We start from the raw sequence: 22850 nt of genomic DNA on the forward strand, positions 1-22850 counted from the left end.
CAGGCAAGGATCCACAAGTTGCACCTATTGTTACTGACCATAGGATGGTGCTAGGTGTGCTCACGGTACCCAATCCCTAGTTCTTAAGTTGCTTTCCAGATCATATATATGCATGCTTACCTACTGAGAGTTCAACAGAATTTACTCCTAAGCATGCATATAATTGCATTCTAAGGTCCAGTGCCAATGTAATGTGAACCTGCTACAAACTCAGGTCTGCCAATTTGGCAGCCTGAAGAATACCAACTCCCTTCCCACCCCCTTGCTTTCCTTTGTTTGCCTTAATTACATTTTAATGTCATTTATTGCTGCATTCAGATGATCGAATCTTAAGTAACCTGCAGGCAGGCTGCCTCTTTGCTCCCCTTTCATGTGAACATAGAAGCAAGCCAGGAAGCAATAGTTAACCATAACTTCCATTACTTTCCCATTACTTTCAGTAATTAATGGATTCCAAATGAGCCAAAACCTAAAGCTTACTTATACTTGCTTTTCAGAACCTGGCTTCCTTAAAAGCCATTAACCAAACTTCCTGATTCTGATGTAACATGAAGCTCTGTTTAACTACAGCTTCTCAGCTTGTTCGTTTACTTCTGCAAAGGAGCAACATGTGGATACACGAAGCTTGTGAATATCTTCACTCGTTAAGCTGTGGTTCGATTATCTGAACGTGGCCAGTTACATAAATGCATACCTTATCCTTCACTATTACAAATCATGTAAAACAATTAAACACAAAAATCACATACAAGGCAACAGAAACAATGGAACAGTAAAATCATAGAAGTCATATGCCTAACCTGAAATTGTGGGGGTACATTGAGAAGGGCACCTGAAGATGATCTTGGCGTACAAAAAATCTGTGGGAGAAGGCAGTCCTAATATTACACTTGCTCCAACACTAACCCTAGTTAACGCTAACCAGGTTCTTTCTTAATACAGTTTTTAGCAAATCTATGTGATATTCTGGTAAGTCTAGCTAACACTACTCATGATTAGCATTTGTACAGATGTAACAGAAAAGTGTTATTAAGAGTGACAAGGAGAGAGAAACAGGTGATATCTGTGTTGGAGTGGGATGCGGCCCTGGAATGCCTGTTCCCAAGACTGGTTTTTAGTAGGCAAACCATAGTTTGCAGCAAACAAGCCTTGCACCAGCAATGGATCTACTATTAACCCAAACTTTGTTCACCACTCTGAAAGGACTGGAAAGAAGAAAACACTAGAGCAATATAATCATCCAATGAGAAGAGAACACACACAGACCCGCCTAAGAATACCCATCTTTAAAACTGAATTCTTCAATGAATTCTTCACTTATAGAAAGTGAAATCAGAACTATAGAGTATCTCTAATATTGATATAGGTATCCAAAAGCTACCTATATTCAGTGAGACACACACATTTTGAGGCTAATAATGGGAAAAAGAATGTGTACCCTCTTTGAATTCTGTGGTTTTACATATAGAGACATAACAACAATCATCTGTTCCTTAGCAGGTCTTAAAATTAGGTAAATACAACCTCAGATGAACAATAACAAATGACATATTACACCATGTCAAGATTTATTTAACAGAAGTAAAGCCAAAATGGAGAAAACGTGTGAAAAACTAAGTACACCATTTTTCCATCCACAGGAATTAAGAGGCCAAGTAGCAGACAGATGCTGCTAATCAAATGCACTTGCTTGCTTAATTGATCATCAGTAAGTGTGCCCACCTCTATAAAAGCCAAAGTTTTAAGTTTGCTGGTCTGGAGCATTCAGGTATGTTTTAACACAATGCCAAGGAGGAAATAGGGCACAGTGCTCTTAGAAAAGCAAGTGCTGCTACCCATGAAACTGGGAAGGGTTCTAAGGCCATCTCCAACCAATTTTAAGTCCATCATTCTACAGTGAGAAAGCTTATTCAAAAGTGGAAAACATTGAAGTCAGTTGCAGTCTTCCCAGGAGTGGATGCCTTAGCAAATTCATCCCAAGATCAGACTGTGCAGTGCTCAAATTGCAAAAACCCCCAGAATTCCATCTCAGGCCCTACAGGCCTCAGCTAGCATGTTAAATGTTAAAGTTCATGACAGCACAATTAGAAAAAGACAGAACAAATATAGTTTGCTGGGAAGGATTGCCAGGAAAAAGCCTCTTCCCTCTAAAAAGAACATGGCAGAACAGATTAGTTCAGTTGCATCTTAACAAACCACAAGATTTCAGGAACAATGTCCTTTGGACAGACAAGACCAAAGTGGAGATGTTTTGTCATAATGCACAGCACCATGTTTAGCAAAAACCAAACACAGCACAAGCACCTCACACCAACTGTCAAGCACGATTTTGGAAGGGTGATGATTTGGGTTTATTTTGCAGCTACAGGACTTGGGAAACTTGTGGCTATTGAGTCAACTATGAACTCCTCTGTATACTAAAGTATTCTACAGTCAAATGTGAAGCCATCTGCCTGACAGCTGAAGCCTGGTTGAAATTGGGTCATGCAACAGGACAAGGATCCCAAGCACACCAGCAAATCTACAACAGAATGGCTGAAAAAGAATAGAATCAATGGCCCAGTCAAAGTCCAGACCTCAGTACAATTGAAATGCTGTGCGGGACCTTAAGAGAGCTGTGCATCAACAAATGCCAGCAAACCTCAATGAACTGAAGCAACGTTGTAGAGAAGAGTGAGGCAAAATTCCTCCACAATGATGCGAGAGACTGATTAAGTCCTACAGAAAATGATTACTTCAAGTTATTGCTGCTAAAGGTGGTTCTACAAACAACTGAATCATAAGGTGTACTTAGTTTTTCACACATAGCTTCTCCATTTCCGTTTTATTTCTGTTAAATAAATCATGACACAGTGTCATATGCCATTTGCTATTGTTCATCTGAGGCTGCATTTACATAATTTTAAGTCCTGCTAAGGAACAGATGATTGCTATTATGTCTTCATATGTAAAGCCACAGAATTCAAAGAGGGTGCACTTTCTTTTTCCCATGACTGTATGTTTTAGGCATGTTAGGTATTAAATTGTCACATGAAATCTGATATATCAATTACATTTTAATCAAAACTTTAAAAATATCGCTTCAAAAGCTATTAAACGTGATTTTATATTATACAGTGCTTACTTTTTAAAAATGCATTTATATGCTGCTAGATTTTTCTTCTATGGAATTATCATTGTAAGCAACATATTTTTTAAAATAAAGTGATTGCTGTCTTATAGTCTGACAGTAAAATAACTTACTTCATTTTATAAATAGTCAGTGGATGCTGACATTACAAAAAAGAAAAATGCCTGTTGAAAATGATTTAAACCAATTGTAATTAATATATACCCATAAACTGTGATGTCTTCATTGCCTTGGCCAATACATCTTGCATGGAAAAATGACAGCTTATAAAAGCTAAACAGAATTTATAGCCTGTTTCAATTTGCATGTTACATGTCATCATTATGAAAAAATAATATGCCATTCCCATTTCTAGGAATATAGACTTGGGGAACAAGTGATTGAAAATAAAAAGTATGAAGCGCTGTATTGACACGTGGAATTCAGAAGTTCTTAAAATGCAGAAACCACATAAATAATAATTATCTCTATAATAATAACATTCAGCGGTGAAAGCTGATAGCTACACACACCCAAAGAAGAGGAAAGATGTTCATATTCAGGAGAACTACATGCTATGCAGAAGTAGAAAAAGGGGGGCCTAAAAATGGACATATTTGCACCCCAACCACTGAAACTGCATCTCATGTACCATATGCCTGCCTCACCCAGGTCCTTTTCCAAGTGAGGCTTGCACAACAGATGTCAAAAAGCCACTGTGAAGATTCCTTTCTGAATGTGTTAAGAATCGAAAACAAAGGAGCAAGAAAAGCAGCAATAACATTAGTAAACAAAACGGGGATGGGGGCAGATGAAAAAGAGGAAGCAGATGTAGCTGACAGGAAGAGTAAGACTGACGGGAAGAGTAAGAGTAAGACAGAGGGCTGATGAAGGCAGAAGTGACAACATACTGGACAGCTGAAAAGCAAATGAGAGGGGAGAGATGGAAACCATAGCAGAAAATGGGGAAACTGCAGGACAAGTGACAGAGGAAACAGAAATCAAAGAGAAGAAATGGGAGAAACAACAGGGAGTGAGGAAGACAGAGCAAGCAAAGGGAAAGGGAAGCAAGAGGCTGTGCGAGCCACTAAACTGTATTTTATTTTCCTATGCAGAACTTTGCTGTTGCCTCTCCCTGGTAACAGCAATACAGCTTTATCAGAAAGATTTCCCGTTTTTAAATGTTACCTAATCCCCGTTGCAGGACTTTTCTCATGTATCTCTAAGCAGGTAACCCAAACTAGTACTTACAAGCTCTGTGATTCTTGACTTGCTGATGATACACAATCTGCCCCCGCAACAGGAGTTGGAATTCTCTCCGAAAGCAAACTAGTCTGTCAGAAATGAAAAGCAAATTACATAAATAGCAAATCTAAATTATGATCGCTAACAACATAGTATGATAATGATATTTGATTAAGAATGAGAAATATCTTAAGGGCAGACATATCTGGGGCCTGGGTGGGTGCCTTTCTCCGAGTGTCTACCACCATTTCGGATCCTAGTAGTAACATTACTGCAGTTATCAGTCAACATTGCTTGGCCATTGTTGGTGGGGGTGCTGCAATGGGTGTGGTAATGACAATGCTGTTTCTGCTGTCTGATAAACCCACTTGTGTGCGGGGGGATGGTGGCTGCCTAGTTCCCCAGACCATTATAGTGCCATCACCAGGTATGCCTGTTAAAGAAACCTGCCAGCTACCTGCTTCCAAGTGGGCTTTACCCAGTTGCAGCAACACTGCAATGCACCAGAGAGCCAAATGGATGTTTGGATCCTTCACCACTTACATTAATAATCTAATAATAAATCCTGATACCACTAGATAAACTAGCTTGCAAATGTGCAAGGTGAGAAGCAGCAGCTGCTGCAGCAGCAACCACCCGTGTGAAAGTGGGGGCAGCAAGTTGTCACTCTCAGAACCGTTGGGGCATGTGGAACCCCAATATATGCCCCTGTATGATGGGCGCTGACCAACCTATGGGCATCAAAGTTACTTTGTGAATGTTTCTAATGTCACTCTTGGAACCAACAGCAAAGCATGCAAGAAATGCAGCACTGGACTTTTCATGACTAATGAAGATTAACAAACAGATCTACTTGCCAACTTTAAAAAAATATTTCAAACTCCCAACATCTATTCAAGCCTATTTCACATATAAATTAGAATGTACACATCTGTATACGATACTGGCAATATTTCCCACAGCCTGAGAGGACAAGACTTGCCTATTTTTTAACTACTGTGTACACTGTGGGGATCCAAGAGAAATTGCTACTCCCCCTCCCTCTTTGCTATGCTTGTTACAAAGAGGGCAAAACTAATAATCATCTTTGGGATATTATAACATTAAGGTGCCACTTCCATGATAAAATCTATACTACAATACTATTTCAGCATAAAAAGTACCCTTTGGGAACAGATGCACATACAAGCAAACATAAACATCTTTTGCATAACTTCTATACATATACTTTGTATAAACAAGGATAGGACTACCTTTTTCCAAGCCTCAGAAATAGATCCATGTAAATGGTAAGGTAGCAACACCTCTAAGCCTTCACAAGTACTATACATCTGGTGGCATACAAAGATGAAAGCACCTTTGAGCACTGGCAACATCTCAGACCCAGAAAGAACAGAAATGTCTTCATCAAGAAGCTTCTTTGTAAACTGAACGATAGTATGTGCACCCCTAAGGCTACAAAGAATGAATCATTTCAAAAAACAATATTTTATTGATTCGGCAGAATTATGATGAAATAAAGCTTTTCAGTTAGTAATTGAAATGTTAATCCTTCTTCTGCTTATACAATATGCTGAGACTTGGCCTAAAGAAAGACTTACTGCCTATCATCTTCCCATGCAAGATGGAAACAAACACGAGCAAAACAAAGTAGGAAGGCTTCTCTCCCCCTTCCACAGAGATCACCTATAAAACTGCTTTATTCTTAGTGAAGCTACACATCCACCATGTTTTTGAGCAGCATGCTTAGGACATGGTATGACTGTTTCTTAACAAATAAGCAACAGCAAGACCCAATCCATATTGAAACCATATTGTTGGAAGATGCTGTATAACTCTCTACACCACCACCTTCCCACCCAATTCATTTGGATTGTGGTCATAATGCAGATTATGACCCTTTGCCATAGCTGCTCTTTGTTAAGAAAGTGATATTGCATTTGCAAGTTTTTCCTTTTTACATTTTTTTAAAGAACTCCATTAGTTTTACATATGATTTATATCAACCCACAGGACGTAATCAATGATACCAGGTGCTAAATAGGTATGATCTCAACTATTTAGAAATGTTTGTGCTCATTTCTAAGACAGAGCAACCTGGCTCAGGGAAGGTGTATGAAGGCATTTATACTGCTGTGAAAATGGTGATGTATTCTGAGAAGTACACAATTTTCATATCTCCACATTTCCCAGGATAGCAGAAACACATCTTCAATTTAATTGGGAATATGTTTCTTTATTTCCTCTTACATGCCACCTTCTCCAGAATGCTGTGGAGATGGAAACATTCCACTTCGATTGTTGATTAACCACAGTTTATGATATATGCAAATCATAAACTGTAGTTAAGTCTTAGCTACTACTGCGACAAGCCAACCTCATTAATCTAAGGCTTCCCACTGAATTCAGTAAACATTAGTTAATTCTACATTTGTATGGGTTCAAGCACAATGTTTAATTGCGGTTAGTTTAAAACAGAAATGAAACCTTCTGATATCCTCTTATGGAGAGAAGGTAGGTGAGAGTACACAAGCCTGAGGTTGGTTGACGTAACAAAAAATCATAGTTTATCATTACAATCAAATGCAGTAATACTTTAAGCCAAGAAACAAAAGCATGACTAATGAGAAATAACATGAAAATTACAGTGTACGGACCATTCAGGTATTGCATGCAGACTGTTTTCTACAGGTGTGGGAGCTATCTCCTTAGGTACATTTGCATAAACAACAAAACATGCAAGCTGTTCATTTTATAATTCAAATCATGGAAGCTTCTCTCAAGACTTATATACAACTAATTAGATATGACAGACAAGAACTTATTCATAACACTGTTTTTGTTCTTTTAAAACACATTCTCTTACCTACCACCCTCCATGGCAGAGGGCTTCTCTCCTCCATAGAGAAGGAGTGAAAGACCATCATCTGCAGCAGCAATCCTTGCCAAAATATCGGCTATATGTATTAGAGTTGTTTCAGGAGAATTTAGATGCACCTGCACACACATTTTAAAAACTCTGAAAATTAATGTTTTATAGAGACTTTTGTCTAGAAACCTTGTGTAACTAAAGGCAAATTAATGTAACAAGACTGAGACATTCTTACATTATAATCCAGCTTATGTCAATGGAGCTTTGATTTTTATTTTTATTTTTAACAATACAGTTGTAAATGATACTGCTGATTTGTATTTAGCTAAAAGTAGCCATGAGGATAAATCTAAATGTTAACTGACAAACAAGAACAGAAGAATCCCAAGTCCTTTCAAAATGCATTAACATCTATTTCAAATATAAAATAGAAACAGATGGGGCTAACTTCCAAAATAGACCAGCATGCCAATTCCACATTCCTTCTCCTACTGAAACAAGGATGGAAATCTATGACACTCCAGATGTCAAAAGACTATAATTCTCAACATCCCTTATGATGGAAGTTGGAATCCAACAACTGGAGGGTTATAGGTTAGCTGCCCTTGACTTACATGAAATGCAGCTTTCTTCATAATCTTCCCTGTCTCCTTTCCCCACAAATCCCAAGCTCCATTTTTAACTTTGGCTCTTGTAATTCATTACAGCTTAGCCCAGTCAACAATATGTTTTATTTCACTGTGATGTGCACAGCTGTATTGAAACAGATACAGACACAATGTCCCCAATGCAATTCTCACTCTTTTGCAATGCACATCTCCATTCACTAGTTATATGCAAGACCACATTGTGCCTGACAATTAAATGGATCACAGCCATTACATTTTTCTACATTAAGTTTTATTCATGTTTATTTGAAGGAAATACAACCAACCTCTGTTCCATTCAGTAAATAATGTATTGGCTGAAGAAGTGCTTCTATCACTGTATTAGTATATAGACATTCAGTTGCACATTCTTTTCTCTCACAAAGAATTCCGAGCACATCAGTAATAAGGCCTGCTGGAGAATAATTGCCTGACAAATAAAAAGAGACTTGTTTCAAAATAGTAAAGAACAACAGAGTGAGCAACACAATCAGATAAAGGAAAAGAAACAAGTGATATTTCTTCCCTCTTGCCAAGCCCACCACTTCAAATACCCATCAGATGTGAAGAGTCATTCAGTTTTCACTTTGAATATGATGTCATGGTGTCTACAGACACAGAAATGATTAAGAAATATGGAAGTGAACAAACCTTTATCCACAAAGAAGAACATTAAAGAATAACAGAGCAAATATAAAGGGCAATGTTACCTGAATGCACTGTAAGAGTCTTTGGGCAATTTGGGGCGCAATAGATAAGACGAGTAAACATTACGACAAGGTCTGTCAAGGACATCAAATCTACAAAAAAGAGAATGGGGAAAATAACTTCATGTTACTTATAATTTAATTAGGAACAACAAACGAATACCTGAATACAAATTTAAGTTAAATTGCTGTAGCTTTTCTTCCATTTCCAACTGCTTCACAGACAGAAACCATTTAATTTAATTTATTACTGGTAGAGCTATTCCACCAATGTCAAATAAACTGTTGGGTTCATGTTTTCCCTCCTGGAAAATAATGTAATCAAACGTTTTTTGTAACAGCCACAGGCCAAGGAGGACAGATGGAAGAATATTTAGTTAATTGTGTAAGATGATAATGTGTATTTCTTCATAGCCATAAACCAACCTGCCTTGGAAAAACCATAAGTCAGTGCTGCATGAATAAGTACAAGCAAGCCCCAGGCACTTGTCCTCACCCTCCTCTTCCAGTACAACAGCAGGAGGTGGAAAATAAGACAATTGCGGGTTAAACAACCTAGAGTTTTGTTGCATCCCACCTAGGGAAACTGATTAATTTAAACTATGCCATGTTTGGAGAATCATAAACTGTGATTCGATGCTGTCTTATTGCAACTAACTATAGTTTAAACTAACCAGAGTTCCAGTTCCATTGATATCAGTTCTCTTACTGAGCCATGATAACTTCCCCAAAGGAAGCAAAGTATTCCAATGCAATTCTGTCTCGCGTGCCTGTCATTGTCTCCAGCAAAGAACTCAAAAGAAGTATTCTAATTTCCCCATTTTTCCACAGGTACATGCAATAGATGTGTCCATGCAAATTTGTGAACTGGCACACTAGCAGATCTGGTAACTTCCCTTCACTCCCAAAGGTTTGGACATAACAATAAACACCAGTTAGTTGAAAACAGAAAACACATGCTTCCTTGAATCCTCCTCAGGAAAGATGGGTTGAAGAGAATAAAAGTGCATGAACCGAAGGTTGTTTACACTGCACTAAGCTATGGTCTAGCATTATGTCCAAATCAAGTCACCATGTTAGTTTTGATAAACATCTCAGCTTCGCCACTGTTACAGAAAACAACAAAGTTTTGTTATAAATAGGTTTTTAAAAATCCAGATAAAAATAGTGAGACAGGAATTTATGTGTAATCCTTCTATATAGAACAGCATGTGATAATGCACCAGGCACTCCAATAACTGTCCTGCTTACATAATTTACGCCACATAATTTACACCTTGTTGTACAATCTCTTTTGGATACCTATAAGCCCTCTCCCATAAACATCAGAACCAAAGCTGAAAAGGAATTAGAAAAATGGCCCTAATAGAACACACTGTCATGTTTCTATGCTTCTATGTTCTTTGACACGCACTTACCTTTTCTGTTTTTCAGCTGAATAGGAAAAAGTCTTCTGCCTTGTTTATATATCAACAATCTTCCTAAGAGGCTCAGGGAATGAACAAAATATATATACTGTAATTCTTTTCCAGTGTAAACATTCTTCTGTTTATTACCTTGAAAGACAAGACAGTTCATGTCAATAAACCTGTGCTGTCTCTTGCTTCATTCTTGTATACTACAGTCCAAGCAATCACTGCTATCATGGGCAATAATGTATTTATAAAGAAAACTGCCAAGATCACAAAAAATGCAACCACCAATAAAAATTGGATTTGCCATTTCTAGGTGGGAGGGAAGCCTCACACAGTTGAAATGTTATTTAGAAATTCTGAGATAGAACATATTCTGAACATTTGTCATAAAAAGCGCTACTGGAACACTGCTACATATATTATTAAAATGTAAGCAAAAAAGAAGACTTCAAATAAATATATATTATTCAGCATATGGAAAAATTACTTACCATTATGCAATGTGGAGAAAGAATTAAACCTGCTTGTTTTATCAATCACTGATTCACAAGTTTCAAGATAGGAAACACACTGCTCAACAGATGCAATAATCTGACGAATAAAACAACAAGGTATAACAAAATTCACAGGAAATGCCTATTGCACAATTCCCTTTATTAATGAAGATTCACTTCACTCACATCATTAGCAAATTTGCATTTGACCCTTTTCACATGAATTTTGAGTTGGTAGAAGTACATATAGGCAGTAGTGTAAATTATAAAGTCTCTGCAGAACATCATATTTAGAATGTGAAACTGAACTTCCTAAATGGTCATATTGATAAACAAAAATCAATTAAGGAGTATGTAATATCTTAAGATATATCTTGGTTTAGTTGTAATTGATATGTACTTTGTTCCTTGTATTGATGAGAAAGGATATTGACTGATGAAAAAACAGACTTACCAAAGATTTGTATTTTTTTTCAAGTAGCCTTAGCACCACTGTTCTGCTATAATATGCATGCTAAAATGACAAAACAGATATACATTACACTTAAAGCACTGAGTAAAAAATCAAAATGATTCAATTATTTTTCAACTGATTACAAGATCAAAATTGCACATTAAGTTCTGAAGCTAGTCCATGTTAATATATATTGGCTTGGAGACAGGTGTATAGAGAAGCAATTAAGTGCTTTGTATTTACTGGAAAAATAGTTCAAATTGTCTGTAAGCCTACAGCACTATTTTAATTTCATTTTGACTACTGCCTATCGACACCAAGGACAATTCTACCCATACTCTACAGCAGGGGTGGATGTTGCTGGATTTCAGTTCTCGTTAGCCCTAGCCAACATGGCCAATGGCCAGGGGTAGTGGAAGTTTCAGTCCAACATATGGAGAGCTCCCAGTTCACCATCCATGCTCTACAGCATGGGTAGGCAAACTAAGGCCCGGGGGCCAGATCCGGCCCAATCGCCTTCTAAATCCGGCCTACGGATGGTCTGGGAATCAGCATGTTTTTACATGAGTAGAATGTGTCCTTTTATTTAAAATGCATCTCTGGGTTATTTGTGGGGCCTGCCTGGTGTTTTTACATAAGCAGAATGTGTGCTTTTATTTAAAATGCAACTCTGGGTTATTTGTGGTGCATAGGAATTTGTTGTTGTTTTTCCCCCAAAATATAGTCCGGCCCCCCACAAGGTCTGAGGAACAGTGGACCTGCCCCCTGCTGAAAAAGTTTGATGACCCCTGCTCTACAGCCTTCTAAAACAAGGGGACGTTCCACATGCGTAATAGATTAAGTCATCTATTTCTTAAGCACAGTCCAGACACCATGCCTCTGAGATGCATTTCCATTGTAGGGATCATGCAATTAATTTGCTTATGGTGGGATGTAGTGTTACATCCATCATGTGCTAGCAGAGTGCTATAGTATTCCTGCAGTGCAAGTTTTTTGGGGTTTTTAAAATACAAGTAGTCCTCCTCCTGCCATGTTCTTAACTTGGTTTGGTTTAGTTTGAAATATTACTGTGGGTTGCATTCTATCCTGGTGAGCCCATCCCATTCCCAATAAGCTAGATGAAGGAGAAACCTGCAACCTTCCGTGAAATTCCTCAGAAATTGCAACTTATCTCATCTATTGCATTACACTGACACATTCAATATCAACCTCTTGAAGAAAAGGACTAAGAGGATTATTAGCTCAAGGCATTATCAACAAAGCAATAACCTTGAAGGACTAACAGAAGAAGCTGCAATCAGCAAAATACATACATTTGCTTACCATCCATTTTTTAAACCAAACAGCCTTGAGATCGACTAGAGCCAAGAAGTATACGGGATCCAAAGAAACAGGGTGGCTTGACTCACGCTTTGCTGACAAAAGTGACAGAGTACTCTCCATTATTTCTTCCATGTACCTAAATATGTTATAAAGAACGAGATGTTAAATAAAATCCCAATATTTGTACTGATGCCATTTGTATTTAGATTGCCCATCATTCAAAAAAGGAATTTGAAAAGGGAAAGAAATCAGATGCATTTTAATATTTTCCACTTTACTGTGAATATGATTTTTTTAAAGTCAAGAAACTGTATATACTATTTTTATTTTGTATACACCAAAAGAAAATCACTTTCAAAAGGAGATTAAGAAAGTTACAATGAGCAATATTGTGAGTATGTTTACTGGGGTACTGTGAATACATTTTGGAGTTAAACTGCAATAATAATTTAGAGTATGCAGAACACCATTCTCCATGCTTAAATATTGTGAAGATCAGTTGAAAGGGACCAGTTGAAAGTGATTGTTATCCTAAATCACCAAACAGGAAACAGAAGTGTCACCTGTAGAATCCAAATCAGGAAACCAGTAACTGGCATAGATTAAATAGTACAAAGAGAATAGTTGGTTTGGGGAGTTTTAAGTCAAGGAACTTTGTCCTCATAGACACAGATTGACTTATGACAGCAAGCAATGGAACCAAGAAACTTCACTATCAAAAGACAGATGAGTAGCAGTAGTAATTTCATGTTTAATAAATCACTGATTTTAGTAATTTAGCCCAAAGAAATTGCAACAGGCAAATGAAAACTAAGGAAACAATTGGATAATTGTGACATACTTTTCTGGATGACGAATCCAAAAAGATGGTACTTCCCTCTGGTACTCATTTAGCAGACGTATCTATGAATAAAAGAAAAACAGCTTGTTTGCTTTTTTTAAAGTCTAGATGGGGAAAATAACTAAATTTGAAAAAGAAATATGGGAAAACTGATTTGTACCTTTTTAAGTAAACGGATTATATCTGGGTTGCTTATATCAATACCTATTGATACGGTAGGAACATAACTATCTTCAGAAAGGAAGTACATCTCTAAATACTTTGCTGTAAAGAGATAAATAATTGCCAAATAATTTAAGAGGCAAATTTTAAAAATAGTCGCTGGCTACAGAAAGCAAGTAACATTTCTCCATTTGACTTAATGAACTTACCCAAACTTGTATACAGTTCCCTTGTCATATTTAGTGGAGAGGAAGAAAATGTCTTGGCATAGAATTTCAAAACTTTGTCCTGAAACAGTAAAAATGAAAGCTAGTTCATAAAATCTAAACAGAATTTCAATGTTCTGCGTCAGCAGCAATGTTATAAAGAATATCTGACTTGTTAATTTATTTCATTTCATTTTTTACCCAGCATTCTTCGAAGGCGTTTCAAACTGTTGTCTTTCCGCCTCACAACAACCGTGTAAGGTACTTTATGCTGAGAGACGATCAATAGCCCAAAATTACCTAGTGAACTTCATGAGTGAATGGGGATTTAAATCTGGGTCTCTTTAGTCCTAACCTGATACTAACCACTATACTACACTAATTTCTGTAGCTCTAACATACACCAGATGCACCTGTAGACTTTTCATTCAAAAGCTGAAAATTATTATAATAACATAACTCCCTATATTGACAGCTGAAGCACTTGAGCCTATATATAAACACACAAACAACAGGCTATACAGTGGTACCTCTACATATGAATGGGATCCGTTCCAGAGCCCCATTCGCATCCTGAAGCAAATGCAACCTGCGTCTGCACGTCTGTTCGTGCCACAATTTGCCGCTTCCACCGTCTGCGCGTAAGCGAGCGGCAAATCCCAGAAGTAACATGTTCTGTTACTTCCGGGTCACTGCGGAGCACAACCCGAAAGTGCTCAACCTGAAGCAACTTCAACTCAAGGTATGACTGTATACACAAAACACGTTGTATAGAGGCCATGCCAAAATGTACCTACAGGACCTCTCCCTCAATATCTGGAGTTACCTTGATGGGAGAACACACCACCACTGTATCAAACAATAAGATAGCTTATTGATATATTACTATATTGGAAGGCAGAAGGTTTGCTATAGTCCTGCAGGCTTTCTATTTCAGTGTTTACCTGAAGGAGCATCTCCACTCCCATCATTCTGCCTGGACACTGAGGTCCAGTGCCAAGGGCCTTCTGGCAGTTCCCTCACTGCAAGAAGCAAAGTTACAGGGAACCAGGCAGAGGGCCTTCTCGGTAGTGGCACCTGCCCTGTGGAACACCCTCCCATCAGATGTCAAAGGAATAAACAACTATCTAATATTTAGAAGACATCTTAAGGCAGCCCTGTTTAGAGACGTTTTTAATGACTGGTGTCTTAATGTATTTTTTAATCTTCTGTCGGAAGCCGCCCGGAGTGGCTGAGGAAACCCAGCCAGATGGGCGGGGCATAAGTAATAAATAAATAAATAAATATTATTATTGATATTTTACATTCATTCAAAAAATGTGTAACACCACATAGCCCAAAGGCCAAATGAGACCCAGCAGTGCTCTCAATTTGGCCCGCAAGGCTGTTTTCCCCAAACCATGTCATATGAGGCAACAAGTGTGGGGCAGGTAAGGAAGTACTTACAAAGGAACAATCAGGAGCTTAAACTGAGCTTGCAATTATTCTTTTGCAAGCAGCGACGCTGTGATCACCCATCAGCACTGACAGTGAGCATGCCTGAAGTTGCCACCTGATGTTGTAATGGTATGAAGTGACTGACAGGTTGACAGCTCTGTTCACCTATCAAAATGGCTTGTGGGGAAGCTCAGGATTCAGCCTACCAAATAGAAAAGCTTCCCGATCCCTGCGATACAACAGGGACAATTAAAACACTGCATATATATGCATGCTATTCAAGGAAGAAGTAGTAGTAGTTATAAAGAAATATATACTTGACCTGCTTCATTTAAAATCCCAATAGTCACTTTTCTACATGGAATTTCTGAGAGGTACATAAAATCTTTGCATGTACTTTGATTTTGCACACTATATAAATGAGGAATGGTAAAAAATAATTTCCTTACACTGAAACTGGAATCCGGATCTGAAAGTGCTGTTGCAAGATGTTTACGTAAATTAGCCCAACTCTCACAGTTTAATATATCAGATGGAGGAGCAGAACACAATGTCTGCATAGCTTCCTGACGCACCTGCAACATCAAGGTAAGATGTGGGTTTAAAAAATCACAAAGAGTATTATCATAATAAAACAGAAATCTTCAACCAATGTGATGATGCGCGCGCGCACACACACACACACGATAAGGTAAAGGTAAAGGACCCCTGGAAGGTTAAGCCCATTCAAAGGTGACTATGGGGTGCGGCGCTCATCTTGCTTCCTGGCTGAGGGAGTCGGCGTTTGTCCACAGACAGCTTTCCGGGTCATGTGGCCAGCATGACTAAACCACTTCTGGTGCAACAGGTTGTGTGTGTGTATGTGTGTGTACCTACACACACAACCAGTGGACCACCTTTAGCTCTCCTGCACAATGCCTCCATACTTCTGCTTTCTAGATCTCACCTTCCTCTTCCTAAGTCTCAAGCCCGCACTTGTATAAAGAACTAATAACCAATCATGCCCCCTCCAAATGAGACTATCCAAGTTCACTCAAGCAACGTGAGCTTAAGATGTGCTAAAATAAAAAGTATTGTCTAAGTGGGTGTGTCCATTTGCCTTTTAGACTCACCTCCTTAGGTTGTGCCGGATCAAGCCTTTCTACCAGTAGTTGCAATTGTTCTTGATTCATGAATGTATAACTCTGTAACACATTGCAAAATGCTCATTAAATAACTCATTAAATTAAAAAGATTAATAACTATAATAATTAGCTATTATTAGTCAAATAAAAATTATCTTTAAGGGATTCACATTATCTTAATGAAATATTAAGGGGGGTATTGTTAACTATCAAATATAAGGGGAAAATGTTACCTTTCTATTTTTAATAACCTTTCTATTTTTAATTATACAATATGTGATACCAACCATAACATTTTGTAGAAATAAAAGTAAGACATTTTGGAAAGACCTAAACTTTATAGTGCTGCTCCCAGTGAAAAAAACCCCACAGAATCATAGAACTGTAGAATTAGAAGGGACCCTAGGATCATCTATCTAACCCCTGCAATGGAGGAATCACTGAGAAGGTTTAAGTACATAGCAAACATTTTGAATATTAACTTTTATCTGGGAAGTAAAGTATTGTAATTAGGCTTAGTACTTAAATTGTATGGGGTGCATGTACACCTTTGGTCCCCACCCTGCACTCAGCTCTAACCTGTAGCTCCTAGAAGCTGTCAGAATGTGACAGCTGGCCAGCTAAACCAAGTGAAGATAGCTGATGGAATTAGTGAATTAGGCACTTCCGCCTGCATGCGAAGACAGGCTCTGGCGTATTGAGCCCTAAGGCGGTTGTATGCCTCTTTCCAGCAACTCCTGCAGTCAAGCTGGTGTCGAATGTATAATTCTGCTTTCCGTTGGGCCATAATAGCAAGGCCAAGAGTGGGGGTCTTGTCATCTGGGCAGCCCAGGACCTCCATACACACTGCCCAGGCTTGCACCTCCAGGAGGTCACTTCAGTGGTGCTAACACAGCAGTTTGACTACACCCCTGGAGGAGCACTCCATTGTCTCTCGAGACACAGAGATGCCAACAACAACTTAAACTGACTTCAATATTGTGGGTACCCTGTGCACAAAGCGGAGATGTGTAGAACTGCACTGAGGTTGATGGGAAATCTTAACGCTGTGAGAATTCTATGCATGCCCTCAGATAAGGTATTCTAACTTTCAGTGGAGATAATGCAACCCCATAAAAACCAATAGGCTTCCAGCCCTCGATCTAAATGGAATGGATTTTATCTATTGATTTTGCAGTAACAATCTAAAGAAAATATAGCCTCAACTGGCAGTGTAAGTCAGAGAAAAGAATTTCTCATTGATTTCATCAGCAACAAACAAGACGAGGAACATGAAGATGAAATCACAGAAACCAACTAGGGCTCTCCATTAACTCTAATGGGAGTGTATTTAGATATGACAGCTATTTTGGTGGCATAGCTCTATGTCAGCAGGGAAGTAAGGCCCAGCCCAGGGGAGGATAGAATGGCAACTATGGCCAACTAGTCACTCTTCCATTCCTTACCACACCCGTGCCTTCCCCTTACACCCTTGTTGTTACAACAGCATAAAAGATGGTGGCCCCACAAGATTATTACATAGACTTGGCCATACCTGATTAAATGAAGAATCACTATCAGAGCAATTATCTGTATAGTAACTGCTGTGCTGTTCTGTTTTCACTTTCCTCTGAATTTCCTTATAGCGCATCTGATCTTCTTCAAACTTGTTAATTAAAGATTCAACTACAACCATCATAACATTCTTCAGAGAATGCATCATTTCTCTATACCTTCAGAGCAGAACAAATGTTATAAAAACAAGCAGACTAAAGTTCACAAATCTTATTACACACAGGCTGAACTCCTAAGCACGAATATCAATGGGACTTAGTTGTGGATAGGTAAGTACAGTCAATAGGAAGTGATTGGTCTCATTTTGTGGGGGCTTTGCACAGGTAGCATCACAGTCAGAACAGAAACTTCTAAGGCGAAGCAATGGTTGGGAAGTTACCTTCAGATATGTCCAACCATACAAGAGGGAAACCATACAAATGTTAGTACAGTGGTGCCTCGCAAGACGAAATTAATTTGTTCTGCGAGTTGTTTCGTCTTGCAATTTTTTTGTCTTGCGAAGCGCGGATTCCCTGGGTATTAATGGTTTTAAGAAAAAGGAAACAAACTCGCAAGACGTTTTCGTCTTGCAAAGCAAGCCCATAGGGAAAATCGTCTTGCGAAGCAACTCAAAAAACGAAAATCCCTTTCGTCTTGCACGTTTTTCGTCTTGCGAGGCATTTGTCTTGCGAGGTACGACTGTACCTATTCACTGAAGGACTTTTACACAATAAACTTGAAAGTGGAGACTTAACTGGAAAATAGAAAAGGTCACAGACTGCCATAGCAAACTGATTTACATTCAGATACAAAGCAACCAAGCCAGTATTGGGACCAAAGAGCAACAGAACAGGAAAATACAGTCTCTGTATTGCTGAACCACAAACCATATCTTTAGGAAACCTAGTCAAGGCTGCCTTGGGTGTTTTTAGGTTCTATATATTTTCTGACAAGACAAAGGTGATGTTGTGGACAGGTGGGGAATAAATCTGTTTCTGGATGAAGCCACTATCCCCTGTAGGAGCAGATTTAAAGACTACACCACTTTTGTTGCTTGAGGCCCAAATAATCTCAGTTCTAGGAATGCCTATCTCCAGTTTAAATTGATATGCCTTCCTAGATTGCAACAGCTTTGCTGCAGTGGTCCGTGCTCTGTTGAACTCTAGATTTGACTACTGTAATGCAATCTACATGGGGCTACCATTGAAGACAGTCTGAAGTTGCAGCAGAACACTATCATATTATACTTGGACTTTTGGAGGAAGAGAGGGCAACTAGCCCCATTGTATATCGGGGGGGGGGGTTGTGTGGAGAGAGTCTCTTCCTTTAGATTCCTGGGAGTTTATCTTAGTGAAGGCCTCACTTGGAAAAACAATATAACTCAGGTGGTTAGGAAGGCCCAGCAGAGATTCCATTTCCTCAGGGTCTTGCGAAAGAACTATGTTAAACAACAATTGATGACCTCCTTCTATGTAAATAGAAAGTGTCCTCTCATATTGTATCACAGTGTGGTACGTTGGCTTGACAACCACGGAGATAAAGTCTTTATAGAGGGGGGTGAACACAGCACATGATATCATGGGCTGTCCCCTGAGCACGCTAGATGACATCGTAAGGGTTCGTTGCCTTAGGAGAGCGAGAAAAATTCTCAGGGACGATTCACACCTCGGCCAGCACCTCTTTAATCTTCTAATCTCGGGCAGGAGATATAGAAGTATAATCAGTCATACCAACAGGCTAAAAAACAGTTTCTATCTGTGGGCTGTTAGGCTGCTGAATGGAAAATAATATAGTGCAACTGACTTTCGGGGTTGGTGTATTGTGCGACAAGCACACAGGATGCAATGAGATTGAGTGTTGGGAGGGGGAGGCTCGGTTAATTTCATTGTACACAGGTTGAACACTGACAATAAAAGTACTACTACTACTATTATTATTATTATTATACCTATCCTTCTGGAATTGCACTAAATGCCCATTTGCTACCAGGCCCAACTCAAGGTGTTAATGTTAGCATATAAAGCCTAAACAATTTAGAGCCCAAATGCTGGAAATACTGCCTCTTCCTGTATCTGCCTAGTCAGACACTGTAGGTCCTTAATGTGGTCCTGTCAACAGATGTATCAATAATGTAAGATAGGGCCTTATCCTTGGCAGTGCCCAGGTCATGGAACTCCCTCCCACTAGAGATTCAGTAGTCCGTCCTCCCAGTGAAAAGAGAAGTAAAGGGTATATGGGATATTTATTTGTGCTTTTATACACTGCCTTCCTAATCACTCCCCTTTACAGTCTTAAAAAAGAAACCCATGAACATTGAGAATCCTAAATAACAGTATCTAGCCTTGGGGTTTTTTTTTTATATATAAACAAAGGCTACCCTACAGGAATGAACATAGCCTGGCATTCATCTGTGCTCTCTAAAAATTATTTCTTTGTGCGGTTGGCTCAAAACTGACATGCCATTCCTAAATGTAAATAAATGGCTTATTAAAAATACAGCAGTCCACACATTAATTTATAAAAGCAATTAAGCACTGATTAAGTAACGAAGTTTTTCACAATGACATTTCTAATTTCCTCTCACAGAACAAGGCCATCCACATATCATTGAAATTACTATTAAAATGTTCCTAAGATTGATCTCATCATTAGAGGTTCACTGAACTTTTCTACAAGGGGTCCTCCTTACCCTTGGTACTTTCACATTCGTCTTGCAATCTCCCACTGTCTGAAGGTTATCTGGCTATATTTAAAGTGATCAACACTTCCAGTAATATTTTGTTTGGTAAAATCTCATAACTAACTGGGCTGACAGAAACATTTCAGTAATTAGTATTTATTGAATGCACTTCTTACCCGTTGTAAATAATTATAATTGAGTTCTAATTTTGCTACTATTCACAGAAATTGTTGGTAATCATAATACCCTAATCTAATACCACCTATGATCACAAAAGCACCAGTATACACACAGCAGTGTCATGCTCACACAGGCATCCCCACTTAATGCCAAGGACAGATATGTCCTCACATACAACAGCACCAATGTAATTACACTGAACAGTGAAAATCCCACTTAACCGAAATCTTTTTACTGGACCACCTGATGGGCTTCAGATTAGATTATAGTTTACAGTCCGTCCCTGAATCCCTTCTTAGAAGTAGAAAAGATGCATAAACATTGTGTGCATACCTCTAGCTTGTTACAGTGAGGTATTCTGCAGCACAGTGCTTTAAAGTAGCATTAAAAAAAAAGATGCAGAAGAAAAAACTACTGCAACAAATACAAACAAAAACAAAAACACCAAAGAGTAATTTTTGGTGAAGGCTTGCAGATAATAAATTGGCTGTACTTATTACACTGCTTCCTTCCAGAGACATTTTGTAGAATGTACTGTAAATGCAGTGAAACTTTGAACTTAGGGGGGTGGGTTGCATTCTTTGGTAAAGTACTTACTGTAAAGAGCTTATTGTACAAATTCATCTGAATTAGTTTTAAGCAGGCTATATCTTCTCAACATTTCTGGTCAAACTACACTCTACAATTTTGGCTACAATTCCATTTACATGGAAGTGAGACCCACTGAACCCAATTTGCTTACTCCTTGAGTATACATGTATAGGATTGCGACACCATGCCATTATTCCATGGTACCTAGCACACTTGTTTAAACAAAGTAGCAGAAACAGTCATTCAGAAAGAAGAGGTGTCTCAGGATATGCATGAAATGTGAGGTGCACATTAATACCAAGTCTTCCCATGCTCATACTTATGGAATCAAAATCATACCACTGACACATGAGCGAGGTATAGGCAGACTCGGCATAATTCTGAGGTACATATAAGTACCAAAACTCTGCGGGGTAGAAAGCTAAGGAAGGGAGACACCAATTCAAAAAAACAACAACCCAGCCCCTGAACTACTCCACAGCACAAACCAAGAAGATTATAAAAATCTGCTGGATCAGGCCAGTAACCCATCTAGTCCACCATCCTGTTCTCATAGTAGCCAACCAAAACTATTGAGATGCAAAGGAAAAACTAACATGGTTGGGTGGGAGCAGAATAGAGCTGCAGAAACAGAAGGAGACACACACAACAGACATATTGTTCACACTGAAAAACTAGATCTTGACTGAAAAAGTAATAAAGGTAGCTGGAATTGGGTACCAAGTGCGTCTACCCCACCCCACCCTCAAAAAGATCCAAAAGGAGAGGAAAAAACAACAACCCAAAATTAGTCTAGTGAGGACTGGGCATGTTCAGTGGGCCTGGGATGCTGGCTAACATTCAAGGAGAGGAGAGGAAAACCAGGGAGTGAGGACAGGATAAAATGGCTGGAAACCAGTATTCTACACTGCAGTATTTTGTTGCAGGGCCACTTGTTTGAGTTTTAATGCCAGCATAAAGTAATTTTTTCTGGCTTAAGCAAGGAAATATTACAAACAATGCCAAATCTGAAGCCAATCTTTCAGAAGAGTTACAATAATGAAGGGACACGATTTCTGGAGGACAGTGCCAGGAACCGATAAAATCAAGTATAAGCAGGAAAGAACATTTGAGAAAGTCATTCTTTTTGGACACTGTAGGTTTTTACATGTGTTTTGTACATGTACTCACTCTTTTGATTCTCGAGTCTTTTTAGTAACATGCTGTACCAGTGTATCATAGCCAGATCCTTCACCCTGATTTTGTGCAGATGTACATTTTTCAGTTTCTTCTTCTATTACGGAGCCCAGCATGCTACTTATATATTGCCTAAGATACTTCACAAATTCATAGCTGTAATAAACATGTAAAGTATAACTTACTTTGTGCTGTTGTATTTTCAATGTTACATAAACTGTATTTCATCAGGCTACTGCTAGAATTCTGTACAGCAGGAGTTGGTCTAGGAACCTGTGGTATTCCAGATGTTACTCCTATCATCTCTGACCACCAGCCACGCTGGCTGGGGCTGAGGAGACATCTGGTTGTTAGATTCCACAGGTTCCCCACCTCTGCTGTAGAGATGTCATGAAAGATTAGCAGATTTTTAACAGTAGATTTGCAGAGGTGAAAAGAAATTAGGTATTTAACTCACACCGAGCTTTAAAAGAATTTGTGGTCTATCTGCCAACTGGAAAAAATAAAGTATTTCTCCATAAATACTTAGTGTACATAATCCTGTGGCTGCAAAATTATCAAACACACATAAAAAAAGAAAATGTAAAGATATATCTAATGTCTCAAAAACCATAGTTCACAAATGTTTTCAGTTATTATACATAATGCCACAAA

The 22850-nt window shown here is 38.6% G+C and overlaps 1 protein-coding gene across 5 annotated transcripts in view; it reads right to left on the reverse strand.

Annotated features, from left to right (window-relative positions):
- Window positions 1–22850, reverse strand: part of TBC1D32 (TBC1 domain family member 32) — a 65996-nt gene that overhangs the window by 40062 nt on the left and 3084 nt on the right. For 2 of the 5 annotated variants that reach the window (XR_014562239.1, XM_083731054.1), the window contains exons 3-19: window positions 22191–22352; window positions 17571–17748; window positions 16025–16096; window positions 15362–15487; window positions 13479–13557; window positions 13268–13371; window positions 13108–13169; window positions 12267–12402; window positions 10944–11003; window positions 10487–10586; window positions 9999–10136; window positions 8584–8673; window positions 8161–8303; window positions 7221–7351; window positions 5608–5809; window positions 4361–4443; window positions 801–860 (exon numbers count right to left, since the gene is read on the reverse strand). Coding sequence is in view for 3 of the 5 variants with exons in the window: in XM_083731054.1 (XP_083587180.1) it covers window positions 801–860; window positions 4361–4443; window positions 5608–5809; window positions 7221–7351; window positions 8161–8303; window positions 8584–8673; window positions 9999–10136; window positions 10487–10586; window positions 10944–11003; window positions 12267–12402; window positions 13108–13169; window positions 13268–13371; window positions 13479–13557; window positions 15362–15487; window positions 16025–16096; window positions 17571–17748; window positions 22191–22352 (1926 nt within the window). In the remaining 2 variants the exon portion in view is untranslated. Of the gene's footprint in view, window positions 1–800; window positions 861–4360; window positions 4444–5607; window positions 5810–7220; window positions 7352–8160; window positions 8304–8583; window positions 8674–9998; window positions 10137–10486; window positions 10587–10943; window positions 11004–12266; window positions 12403–13107; window positions 13170–13267; window positions 13372–13478; window positions 13558–15361; window positions 15488–16024; window positions 16097–17570; window positions 17749–22190; window positions 22353–22381; window positions 22574–22850 lie in introns of all 5 variants that reach the window. The other 3 variants (XR_014562238.1, XM_083731055.1, XM_083731056.1) reach the window with 2 other exon arrangements.

This window comes from Podarcis gaigeae (genome assembly GCF_964106915.1).
Source record: "Podarcis gaigeae genome assembly, chromosome: 3".
Classification (NCBI taxonomy): domain Eukaryota; kingdom Metazoa; phylum Chordata; class Lepidosauria; order Squamata; family Lacertidae; genus Podarcis; species Podarcis gaigeae.